This window comes from Hemiscyllium ocellatum, chromosome 6 (genome assembly GCF_020745735.1).
Source record: "Hemiscyllium ocellatum isolate sHemOce1 chromosome 6, sHemOce1.pat.X.cur, whole genome shotgun sequence".
NCBI classification, from domain to species: domain Eukaryota; kingdom Metazoa; phylum Chordata; class Chondrichthyes; order Orectolobiformes; family Hemiscylliidae; genus Hemiscyllium; species Hemiscyllium ocellatum.
In genome coordinates this window covers 62,424,724-62,438,548 of record NC_083406.1, presented here as the reverse complement: position 1 = coordinate 62,438,548, position 13,825 = coordinate 62,424,724, and the positions used below count along the sequence as shown (strand labels likewise).

Sequence of the window (13,825 nt, the reverse complement as noted above, 5' to 3'; positions counted from 1 at the left end):
AACACAAACAAGGTAATGAAACAGATTTCCTTCCCTCAAAGGCATTAGTGAACCAGATGGTCACCATTATGGGGTCTTTTTGATCCCAGATTTCTAAACTAATTTAAATTTCAGCAGCAAGTAAAATTTCTGTTCACAGACCATAAACCTAAGTACCAGTCAAGCAACACTACCATCTCATGTCAAAATCCCACAAGTGTTTTCACTTCTGGGAACATCTAAAACTAAGGGCTTTAAGTAATAGATGGTCCCCAACAATAAAATAGTCAGGACAATAATTTTAGCTGGAGCACGGTTACAAATACCACATGGAGTACTTGAGGCAATATAACATAGACCCTGTAAAGGGAAGATAGAGCGGGACATGAAAGATTAAGGAATAGGACAAAATGCAGATAGGATTTGATAAAGAAGCATGTGTGGAATTGAATGGCCTGTTCTTCGAATAGCATAAAATTTGTAGTTAATGTAATAAGAACAGCACTGAACAATTATACTCTAGGAATCAACAATCCAACACATGTGGCATTGTGTGAATTATATACAAACAGGTATAAAAATCAATATTGATAAACACAGGAAAAAAAAAGAATATTCTTATGTACAGCTCCAATTTTTTTAGATGACACTTTCTATATTTTACATTTATAAGCAAACCACTTTGCAAGAAAATTAATTCCTCGAATCTTAAAATTATGCCCTAGAATTAGATTGCCTGATTTCAGCAAGATGGTGGAAAAATAAAGGAGAAATAGCAGCTGAGAGAAAATCTGGTGCAGAGGTCAACCAAACTATCCTACCTTGACCTATAATTTAGTCCCCTGGTCTCCAACGTCTTACTACACAAATGATAGCAGAAAAACAAATTACTAAATACTAAACTAATTTGCCTACTTTCTTGTACTGACCTCAACCCAAAAAGACTAAAAAGACAGACTACAGATAGTTGTCCTTTGAATGACTACGATGGCCTGCTGGACCCCTTTAAAAAGGGAGGGGAAAAGGTGTCAAGCCAACATCCATCTCCTTCAGTCCCAAATACACTGTCTGGTCCAAAACCAAAATGAAAATACTGAACACAGATTCAAAGTTATTACGAGTTCAAATTGTGCTCTTTTGAAGTGCTGAAGAGGCATTTCTACATATTCAGGTTTGCATCAGAAGCCCAACATACATTTTCAGGCAAGCTAGATCAATGCTATGTTTTAGAGCTTTTCCAATCAAGATTATAGAAGTACAACATCAAAACCACACAGTCATTAAATACTCAGTATTCATACTCTTATGTGAAGTTAACCCAAATTGACCTTTAAAAATACAGCACACTCCCCCCAACGTTCTTACCTGAGTAAATCTTCTTACTAAGCAAGTCTTTCCTACGCCAGCATTTCCAATCAAGACAATTTTAAATAGGTAGTCATAATCTTCCATACTCATTTACACACCTAGAGGAGGACAAGAAACTTTGGTTACATCTGAAGCAAAGTCTGAAGTGTTCTGTTCTTCAGCTATCTGACATGAATAAGTAAAATGATAGTAGTCATTGCGTAAATAAGTTCTCTCAAGTTAGCAGCTATTGTCAGCCATATTGCTGGGAAATGAATTGCCAATAATGGGAATTGTACTGAAATTATATTGGCTCAAATCTTCCAATCAGAGTCAGAACCTCATTGAAGACAAAACGTTGCTACTTCATTCAGAGAACTTCTCCGGCTGAACTTCTAAGGCAAAAGCCTTCCCAGACAAAACCCTGTCTTTTACAACAGCATGATTAAAAGATCTAAAAGTCATTGTGAAAGCACTTGAGAAAAAGGGCAAGTAAATGGCAGAATTTTTTTGCAAGGGTAGGGTTGTAGTGGTGTTGATGAGGGTCAAAAGAGTCAAACCAGATGGGTTCAGCAAAGTGTGAACTTGGCAGAGATGGGGTTGGCCAGTTTTATAGTTGTTTGGGAGTTACAGCCAGTATTGGTTTTAATCCCTCTAATATTACCTAGGATTCTGTCAAGGTAATTAGGCACAACACTACAGATGCTGGAAATCTGAAAAGAAAAATGCTCTGTTTTCTTCTCTACAGATGCTGCCAGACCAGGTTAGCTTCTCCAGCTTTCCAAAGGTATTTAAACTGGAATCCTCTGCAGTAACAACTCTAACTCAGAATGGGGATTTGGGAGGATTCCAAACAATTGCCTGTTGGAACCTTCAATTTCCAGGGCAATTCCTGCAATGTCAGATACACCAGGATCTCTGTTATTCTGACACTGATTCTCTAATCTATGCTTCAGCAATGACCATATTGGAAGACCTGGGCTATTAGAATGCTTTTTGCTGATTTATAGTTTATAGTTTTATCATCACAGAAAAAAATTCTCAAGGGGTCAGATTAAAATGTTTTATCTATTCATTAGTCATTTCTAATCTTGGCCAGAGTTTTATTTTATTTAAATTAGAGAAAGTAAATATTTCAATACAACTTGTTTGTCATGATGCAGATTTTAAAAAAAAATGTCCAGGCAAATGTGAACTTTGGGTTTTACTCAAGTTAAAAAGAAGTACAGTTCACCTAGGTTAACTTTTAAATTTCAGAGTCTCAAAAGTAAACAAAGAAAACACAACAGAAACAAAGTCAATGCAACAGCATTTGTGGACAGAGAACTCTGAAGAGTCAGATTGAACTCAAAGAGAAACTCTTTCTGTTTCCACAGATACTGCTGAGTTATTCCAGCTCTCTGCTTTCTGAAATCCTGGATGCTGGGTTAGGATCTGCACGTTGCAACTGTGTATCAAATATTTTACACAAATAATTTTATCCATCACTTCAACAGTACACAGAAATCTGCATTGACATATTTGTCTATTTCCAAAGCGTTTTTGCTTAGCCTAGTGTTCCTATGTAATGCTAATCCAGTGACTGTAGCATGACAGACATCTGTAGGTCGGAGAGCCTACTTTCAGACATCTGAAAGACAGATGGTGTAGACATCTGTAATATGGGCTAGCTTGCATAAAGGCAACCATAGGGGTGCTGATTGGAAGATGAATGTGGTCACCCACGAGGAAACTGTAGGATTGAACATAGGAGTTACTGTCACTCCTCCAGGGTGTGGCATCCACTATCGCAATGGCCAGCTGGATCAGGCTGTAACGCTGCTAAGAAAGTGTGAAAGACTCTAAGCACTAAAATCTACAAGAATGATTGCAGCAGTCAAACCTGCAGAGCAACCAAACACAAATTTCAAATTATCTCAGTGAGTTTCCACCGCAGTACTCAGAAAGGATAGCTTCTACCTGTGCTGCAAGGGAAACAGAGTTATGCACTTTCAAATGTTGTGACAAATCTGGACCTCAAAAAGGGAGACAGGTAAAGATTTGGATGTGAGCTAAATTTGAAGTTAGGCTCAATAAATAAACAATGCATTTTAAAAATGATCACAAAGTACTGAAATTGCCAAATCATGCTGACAGAAACATTTATACAAAATTGCCAGATACCCATAAATTTATAATATGTCTGAAGAATTAATAATGAAAAGCAATTTTGTGATTGGTCTTTTCATGCAAAAAGCAATTTTTTTGCTTAAATTTTCAAAATGATTTAAGATAACAGCATGTAAATAAGCTGGCAAAATAGGAAAACTCCTTCCTTGCACATAGTTTTTTTATTCCAAAAAGACTTACATATGGTACACATACTCTAAAACCAGAGTTTTGAAAGAGTGAGCCTATCACAATATGCAGCTTGAGGTCAGTCAGCAAATAGTGCTAACCTGTCAGTAGGGGCTCTTCTGTATCCAATCACTTCATTTGCTTACGCTAAACAGGTAACAGTTGTGTTGTGAACAAGACAGTCAAGGCATTTGTTTCTACATAGAATGATCTATTCATCATAGACTGTATGGCACAAATTAGAACTATAAATTTATTTGATCTTTGTTTTCTTTTTCTTCTTCCCCAGTTAATGCCCAAATTTCCATTCTTTCCAAGTCAATGTGCCTTTCTGCAACCAATTGCCATTCCTTTCCAAAATTTGTACATCTCCTTCAAATGCTACAACAGTGACCTTTCTGTTCTTTTGTATATTCAGGTTCCTTCAATTCTCAATACCGTTATTTCAATTTTCTTGTATCATTATTACACACAAGCTCAGGTTATTCACATAAACCTGAAGATTGCACTTTTCATTAGTAATCTGTGTTAAGATGGGGATATTAGAATATATCAGCCCCATTATGTTAGAAAAATGCAATAAATCCTACATTTAAAAAGAAATTATCAATCCTGCCTCAAATTAACAATGCTGTATTTCTGCATTATGTTAAAGTCTGTATCAAAAAGATCAGCTCCTTCAACAAAATAGTTCACTATGTCTAACATGGAGACAGACCAACAGTTTTCAAGAAAACTGATCAACAGTCTGGTAAGAAATCGGATTTCTGTAATCATCTCAACCAAACCCAAACTGACCCTTTTCAAAGTCCACTTATACGCATGTTTAGCAGAGATCTCCCAGTAATTTGTGGGATGTGATCCCCAGTTTGTTCTGACCTTCCTAATCTGGGCCACACAACCAACTTTTAGCACCCCAAATAAGAGGAGTAAAGTCACAGTAAAGCAAGAATGGAACCAGAGGTCTTAGTGATCATATAAAATCAGCCACCAGATAAACTGCAGATCTACAGGAGCTCCACGTTATTTTGCATTCAGAAACACGCACACTAAGACATACAGTTTATTTCATCCAAAACAACTACATTATGGTCCATATAAAGACCATGTCTGTGAAATAAACTACCGTTACAAACTATATTTTAGAAACACAAGCGATTTAGACTAGTCGTCAGACTATGCTTGGTCCACAAAGCACAAGTGTTGTTGCTGGGCAACAGGCATTTATCTGGAGATTTAGCTCTATATTTCTCACTAAAATCTAGGCAAATGGTCAAAACTGAATGTTGTACTTCTCTCAGGTTCAATATCAAATATATACTGTAGTTTCTTAAAATTGTTCAAATTACTGTTTTGAATCAGTTACATACCCATTTTTTCAGCCTGAATGATATTTTCTGATGCAGAAAACTTGAGAGAGAAGAAACCTTCATTTATAAAATGCTAAATATACTACTCGTTTGACACAGCAACATTTCACTGTTGTAGTTCAATAAATCAGTTTCATTTGTGGTTAGATCACACTTTAGACGTGAAGAGAAGCTGAGATGATTCGAAATAAATACAAGGTACAAACAAATACAGTATCAAAATGCATTACCAGCTTCAAATCCTTCCTCAATTTCACTGGTCAGAGACATTTAGATGTGAAGAAAGCAGCAGCAGGTCTTTAGTGACAGATGAAATGCAACAAAGTCATTTTTGTGTCGCAAACTGTCTTATTTAACAGTGCTATTTAAACATGAAAATTGTGTCCCAAGATAAATTGTGCTGCCTTTAATACATCATTGGTGTGGCTGGAAAAGACAGAAAATTTGGCTCATGCCATTGAACTCGCTTTACTTGTTCATTCCGCTCTCTCAATCGTTTTCAAAAGTGTCAGCAACAGCTCATGAAAGCAGAAATTGCTAGCAACTCTGAAAAAGTCTCCATCGTAATTGTCACTTTAAATAATAAAGTAACGGATGGTTTTGATGATATTACAGAGACACTCTTCCTACACTTGCAGGGGTGGTGCCTGAGAAGCCATTACCAACAACAATCCCAGGCAGGTACCTGCAAAGGTCACAGACCATAATTAGTTAGAAAAACAAATACCATGAATTGAAAACTCCAACTATGCTATAGAGTCTTCTAAGAAGTAAACAAAAATTGGTTCCAATTAAAAAGGTTGGGTCCATCAATTATTGCAGGAATCATGACAATTCTGGGGAGAACCATTTCAAGATGGAAAGCTGCACTATTCTTACCTCAGAGGATTTGTAGACATTTTGACAATTTTAATGGGCAGAATCCTGCTTTAATCTGTTTCTAATCCAGTATCATTCCTGGGTGCAATAAGGCACCTGCTGCTCCAACTGGAACTGAAGAAGGTAGCAGGCAAGGGCTCAAGCAAGAACCAACACCAACTTAGGAAAGGGATGACAAGAAGGAGCCATCATGTGAAGTGACAAAGGCTTTGGATGGCAACAGAGAGGACAGTACAGACATCAGCTGGCTGGTGCACACACTGACAAGAGTAGCAAGAGAACAAGCTGCACTTGTGCTAGCACTAGGTGAAAAAGTGCAATTGTTCCTATTACAGATGTTAAATAACTACAGCATGGACTCCTTTGTATAAAATAATCTAAGTATTTGGGAGATAAGAATTTTACATTTAAGAATGTAAAACCCATCACTTTCCTAATCTTAACTATGAATTCCAAATTAAACTCTGCAGCCTCAAATTTCTTCTACAGTATAGTATGGGACAGAATCATCCCAGACTCTAAACAATGTAGTCATTGATGAAAAAGTCGGGAGAATCATGCAAGATTGGCAATGAGGAGGTTTCTGGGGTCCTGACTAAAAGTACCATTTTCTAATCAAGTGTTGAACAGAAGTGGCGATTCTCGCAAGTGAGCGACAAGAGGTTTATTAGCCAGTGTTAACAACCTAACTATTATGTCATCTCACTTAATTGATAGCAGTGTCCCATTCTCCCACTCACCACAGAAACTAACTGACAAAAATGATTGCACAAAAGTCACAGCATTAACCTGGTGACCCCAGATCATTACTTTTTCCATCACAATCAGATTATCATTTACCAGCATCTCAGGGTGTGCTCCATCTGCATTTGTGCAGCAGGGCCTCCAGGGTCCCAATGGCAAAGTAAAATGGCATTTACTATCGGTCTGACACTTGCAGGGCAGCTGGGGATTGCCAACCATTGACACGTGCATGGCTGGTCTTTAAAAATGGCACCAGTCCAGGAATCCTGAGAGGCCCTGGAACTGGGGAGCAAAGCCTGTAGCAAGTGAGAAAATACAGTGAAGCACCAAGAGGGTATGGTGCATAGGTCACAAGGAGGGTTTGGGAAGACAGTGCAAACAAAAAACTTGGGAGGGCCCATGGGAGAAACCTTCCATAAAACTCAGAAATAACATTATTTTTGGGACGATTCAGTTCATGGAAATTGATACATTTAAAATATATCATATTGCATATGCAAATGCACTGAACGATTGAGTTTTTGACATGAACCATGCAACACAAATGTAAAAGATCATCTAGTTAGGAACCCTAACATTCTTTTTAAAGAAAACTGAACGTCTCACTTCAACTAATGAAACTGTGCCGCAAGATTTCACTTGTTTTTAACAAAACATTAAGAACATGACTTGAAGAACAAATTAATCAAATAAATTATGATTAGAAGTTAACACTATAGCCCATGCCCACATATGTTTTATGCTCCCAAAAGTATTCGCTAATTTTACAATGTATTAAAATTATTCCCTGCAGAAATAAATAATCATGTGTGTCACAGTATTTTGGATACATTTGTTTCAAATCCTCAATTCCATTTATTATCAAAGGTAAAACTTTCATTTACCGTCCCTTGGCAGCAAAACAATCTTTTGTTCTGATTGCTCTTCAATACTACCAGACTAATCTGTTTCTTTTTATCTCTGTACAACCAGTGGAAATCATTTTCTAATTTTAAACTAGTGGAAGAAACAATCTTCCAACAGTGTTCAAACTGAAAAACTCTCAAATCAAATTCAACATGGTAAATGAAGTTAGCATTTTGCTCTACCTTCAGAGGAAGTCTATCTAATCATCATATTATAAAGTAGCTAAAGTAAGTGATAATTAGATAGACTCCTATCTATCTATCTAAAGTAATTACTTTGATGGTTCTGCTTCACTTTTTATAGTCTCAACCAGATTCATTCTGCTCAGATATTCTGATTTTCCAATCCTCCAGGACAGATTTTGTTTTCCCAGGGAAACTCAGAGGGTCAGTTTCTATTCTACGTTTCCATTTTCTATTTTCAGTTAGGTCACGCATTGAAGTTTCTCCTTCCTTTTGTTTTATATTTTTCTCTTCTGATCTACTAAGCAGAATAGTCTCGCAATTTGTTTCTGTTCGAATACCTGATTTTCTCCAGTTAAAAATGTAAATTATACATTATATTCTACAACGAAAGAAAGATTTATTCTAAAACATGAACAACGAATGAGAGGTCAGCAATGTTATCCTCTTTAGACGTTTCTAAAATGTTGAAAGGCCTAGAAACATCAACAGTCCTAGAAGACTCAGAAGTACATATACAAAGATCATTAAATGTTATAAACAAAGATAAAGGAACAGAAGGAAGTTGGCCATTATATCTACAAAACTAGATGACAAGTAGCAATCATGCTATCCTGTTGTCATGGTCACAGATACGAAAAGTACAGTATTTTAAATTGTTAAAAAAGATACTTTCATTTACAAAAAATACTTTGCTGGTCATTTAAAATGGCAGCCACAGATTACACGACTTACGTGATAGACATTTCCAGAAGCTTTGACCTAGCAGTGAATTGCAGAGAGACGTGGCTACAAAGTTTGTTGTTCTGGAGATTTCTAACCTCTTACTGTATGGACATGCTGTAAAACAAAGAGCTCAGACTCCTAGTAAAAGCAAAATACTGTAGTTCCTGGCCCAGGGATAAATAACAGCACCTCAGAATTAATTGTGCTTTTAGCAATGCCAAATGCAACTATTCATATCCTCAGGTATGCCCCTTAGACCTGATTGTTGGATAGGAACATGAATAATGCATCTGAGTTATAGAGCTGCACAGCATGGAAACAGACCCTTTGGTCCAACTCATCCATTCCAACCAGGTAGCCTTAATTAATCCAGTCCCATTTGCCAGAATTTGGTCCATAACCCTCTAAACCCTTCCTATCCATTTAACTATCAAGGTGCCTTTTAAAAATGTTGATATTGCACCAGCCTCCAACACTTCCTCTGGCAGTTCATTCCATACACACCACAACCTCCATGTGAAAAATTGCTCCTTAGGTCCCTTTTAAATCTTTCCTCTCTCATCCTAAATCTTGACCTCGAGTTTTGGACTCCTTCACCCTGGTGAAAAGACCTTGGTTATTTAACCTATCCATGCCCCCTCACGATTTTATAAACTTCTATAAAGGTCAACCCTCAGCCTCCGAAGCTCCAGGGAAATCCAGCCTCTTCCTATAGCTCACCTGCAACTTACTAACCATACCTACCATGTTTACATCCAAAACATTTATGCAAATGATGAAAAACAGTTTTTCCAGCACTGATCCTTGTAGCACACTGCTAGTCAAGGCCTCCAGTCTGAAAAGCAACCCTCCACCACCACACTTAGTCTCCCATCTTCAGGCAAATTCTATATCCAAATAGCCAATTCTCCCTATATTCTAGGTGTCTAACTTTGCTAACCAGTCTATCACGAGGAACCTTGCTGTATGCCTTACTGAAGTCCATATAGATCACGACTACTGCTCTGCCCTCAATCTTTGTTATTTCTTCAAAAAAAACACATCAGTGAGTCACGATTTCACATACACACAACCATCCCTAATCAGTCCTTGCCTTTCCAAATACATGTAGACCTTGTCCCTTCGGATTCTCTCCAACAACATGTCTACCAATGATGTCAGGCTCAAATGATTTATAGTTCCCTGGCTTTTCCTTACCACCTTTGTTAAATAGTGGCACCACATTAGTCAACCTTCAGTCTACTTGCACCTCATGTGTTTATCAATGATACTGTTGATGACCAGCATCACATGGCTAAAACTCCAATAAATTTAATAAGTTCCATCAGATATCCAGAACCTTTTCTGCTTTCTTGACTGGTCTCAAACGGATTCAGGCTCCTAAGCCTGCCCTGAGAACTAGATACTCAAATGTTTTGGAACTCTCAAATTCACGAGAAACCAGAAGTGACTCTTTTTCTACTAATAGTACCAGGAAGGGAGATAGAATAGCAAGATGAGATGGCATAGTTTGAAGGATTTTTTTCAATTTGTATTTTTCTTGTTTGTATGTGAAGTCATGCAAGACCACTCTGATTGAAGTGAAAATAACAACACTACTGGTTTACATCTAAGACAGCTGACTGCAAATCACATTTAAAGCTGACTTCATACAACTTGGGATTTGAGAAATACCTCAGTATATTCAAAGTTAAAATGAACTTTAGACACAAATGTAAAGAGAAGGGGGTTCTGTTTGCCTCGGTCCTTGTCCATAACATTATACAAGGTTCCGGTGAAACTACATCGGAAGTATTTCTGCAGTTCTTTGCACCAGACCCTGGGAAGTTTACTGACCTTGGTGGAAAGTACAAGTTCGAGAGTTTACAAAATGATAGCTTCCCTCCACAGACAAGCTATGTGGAGAAATTAAATAAACCAGAACTGAATCTCTTGGAGTTTAAAAGTTTTAACTTGCAATTTGATGGAGGTTTGTATTATATAAATGGAAAGAGCATAATTTTATTTCTGGCAACTGAGTAGTTTAGGATTAGGTGGCATGGCTAAAAACTATAATCAAACCTCTTGAGCATGAGGAAAAACGTTCACACACAACAATATTAAAAGTCTAGAATCATCTTTGTATCAATTATTAATTAGAAGTTCAAGATTCAAAAGGTTTTCATTGATGGTCAAAGGCCTATATATGGATTGAGATCATAGTCAGGTATGATCTCATTGTATGATAGACAGAGTTTAGGAATTAAATGGCCCACTCCAGTTCCAGTAGGTTTGCAGCAATTTAAAAGATAACAAAAAGCAATTATGAAGATGCAAATGAAAAGTATTTAAGGGGTATCAACACAAACAGAAAATATTAACTTTCCTTTCTCAAAATATAAAAGGTCAATGAAAGCCCACTAAAGAGGAAGCATAATGAGATGCTATGCTCCCAATTCCTCCATCTGCTCCCAGGAGGATCAATTCCACTTCAGAATACCCCAATTAGTCTCCTACTTCAAGGACCACAATTTCCCCTCCCAAGTGGTCAACAAGGCCCTCCAGCACATCTCCTCCACTCCCTGTACCCCACCCAACTACAGCAACGATAGAACCACCTTGGTCCTCACTTTCCACCCCAACAATATCCAGATACAATGCATCATCCTCCACCACTTCCACCACATACAGTCAGACCCCACCACCAGAGATACATTTCCCTCCCCATCCCTATCAGCTTTCCACAGGGACCATTCCCTCCGCGACTCCCTCGTTAGGTCCACGTCGCCCATCAACCCACCCTCCACTTCCGGCACCTTCCTTTGCTGCCGCAAGAGGTGTAAAACCCGCACCCACACCTCACCTCCATCCAAGACCTAAAAGGATCTTCCCACATTCAGCAGAGCTTTTCTTGAACCTCTAAACACCTCATCTACTGTATCCTGTCTTGATGTGGTCTCCTCTACACTGGGGAGATAGGATGCCAACGTGTGGAACATTTTAGAAACATCTCTGGGACACACGCACTAAACAACCCCACTGCCCTGTGGCTGACCATTTCAACTCCCCCTCCCACTCCCACTCCCACTCCGCCATGGACATGCATGTCCTGGGCTGCCTCCACCATCAAATCCTAGCCACCTGACGACAACTGGAGAAAGAACACATCTTCCACCATGGGACCTTCCAGCTACATGGAATCAATGTCGATTTCACCAGTTTCCTCATCTCCCCTCCCCCCACCATATCAAAGATCCAACCCTCCAACTTGGCACTGGCCTCCTACCTGTCCACCTTCCTTCCCATCTATCTGCTCCACCCTATCACCATCACCACCCCACCCTTCATCTACCTATCGCCTTCCTGGCTACCTTCCCCCAGTCCTACCCTCCCCCATTTATCTCTCAGCCCCCTTGGCACCCCTCGCCCATTCCTGATGAAAGGCTTATGCTCAAGACGTCAACGCTCCTGCTCCTCAGATGCTGCCTGAACTGCTGTGCTTTTCCAGCACCACATTTTGATACAGGAGATGAACTTTGGTGGTGATGGTGAAACTACTGGAAATGTTTGAAATATAGAAATTATTTCAGATAGAATTAACAATCACATGAACTAATGTGCGTTACATCAGAACAGCCATCATGGATTTGTTAAAGTTAATCAGACATAACATTCACTTACGTCTTTTTGAAGATACAGAGAGGGTTAATGAAAATAAAGTAGTTGATGTGGTGTACTCAAGAGACAACAGCATTGTGAAACAGGTTATAGTTCATGGAATGAAAGCATCAAAAAAGGGTAGTACAGACAACTCTGGTAATTACAGACCAGTGAGTCTCACTTCAGTTGTTGGTAAAGTGTTGGAAAAGGTTATAAGAGATGGTTATAAATCCTATCTGATCAGGGACAGTCAGCATGTATTTTTGAAAGGTAGGTCATGCCTAACGAATCTGGAGTTTTTTGATAAAGTGACCAAACAGGTAGATGAGAGTAAACCGGTTGATGTGGTGTATATGGATTTCGGCAAGGCGTTCGATAAAGGTTCCCCATAGTAGACTATTATACAAAATGCAGCAGAATGGGATTATGGGAGACACAGCAGTTTGGATCAGTTATTGGCTTGCTGAAAGAAAACCGAGGGTTAAAGTTGATGGAATATGTTCTTCTTGATGTCCAGTTACTAGCGGCGTACCGTAAGGGTCAGTGTTGGATCCACTGCTGTTAATCATTTTTATAAATTACCTGGATGAGGGCTTAGAAGGGTGGGTTAGTAAATTTGCGGACGACACAAAGGTCGGTTGAATTGTGGATAGTGACGAAGGATGTAGTAGGTTGCAGAGAGACATAGATAAGCTGTAGAGCTGGGCTGAGAGGTGGCAAATGGAGTTTAAATGTGGATAAGTGTGAGGTGATACACTTTGGACAGAATAATTGGAATGCAAAGTACTGGGCTAATGGTAAGATTCTTGGGAGTGCAGATGAGCAGAGAGATCTTGGTGTCTATGTACACAGATCCCCGAAAGTTGCCACCCTGATTAACAGGGTTGTTAAGGCGGCATAGTGTTTTGGCCTTTATTAATAGAGGGATTGAATTCCGGACCAGGGGGTTATGCTGCAGCTGTAAAAGGCTCTGGTACGGCCATGCTTGGAGTATTGTGTACAGTTCTGGTCACCGCATTATAAGAAGGATGTGGAAGCTTTGGAAAGGGTGCAAAGGGGATTTACTAGGATGTTGCCTGGTATGGAGGGAAGGTCTTACAAGGAAAGGCGGAGGGCCTGGAGGCTGTTCTTGTTAGAGAGAAAAAGGTTGAGGGGCGACTTAAGAGAGACATACAAGATAATCAGAGGGTTAGATAGGGTGGACAGGGTGAGCCTTTTTCCAAGTGTGTGAACGGCAAACAGGAGGGGAAACTTTAAAGTGAGGGGAGATAGGTATAAGACAGATGTCAGAGGTAGTTTATTTTCTCAGAGTAGTAAGGGTATGGAATGCTTTGTCTGCAACGGTAGTAGATTTGCCAAGTTTAAGTGTATTTAAGTAGTCATTGGACAGGCATATGGACGTACATGGAATAGTGTAGGTGGGACGGGCTTCAGATTAGTATGACAGGACGGCACAACATCGAGCGCCGATGGACCTGTACCGCGCTGTAATGTTCTATGTTCTATTAAGAGAGCAAGAGAGCGCGAGCCCATGTACAAAAGAGCGCCGTTTACAAAAAAAAGGGACAAATTTATCCTCTCAGTTAGTGCTGAGCAGAAACAATAGAAATCAATAATTTTTCATGATGTCCAGCCACTCCAAATACTTTACAGTCAATGAAGTACCTTTGAAATGCAATCACTGTTTTAAGGTGAGAAACTGCCATCTAGTCTCAC

General features: G+C 39.0%; 1 protein-coding gene across 1 annotated transcript in view; it reads right to left on the bottom strand.

The window, feature by feature from the left end:
- rab30 (RAB30, member RAS oncogene family) overlaps nucleotides 1–13,825 on the bottom strand; it is a 92,001-nt gene that overhangs the window by 38,393 nt on the left and 39,783 nt on the right. The window contains exon 3 of the mRNA XM_060826609.1: nucleotides 1,345–1,445. Within this exon, the coding sequence (XP_060682592.1) occupies nucleotides 1,345–1,437 (93 nt within the window). The 5' untranslated portion in view covers nucleotides 1,438–1,445. The remainder of the gene's footprint in view (nucleotides 1–1,344; nucleotides 1,446–13,825) is intronic.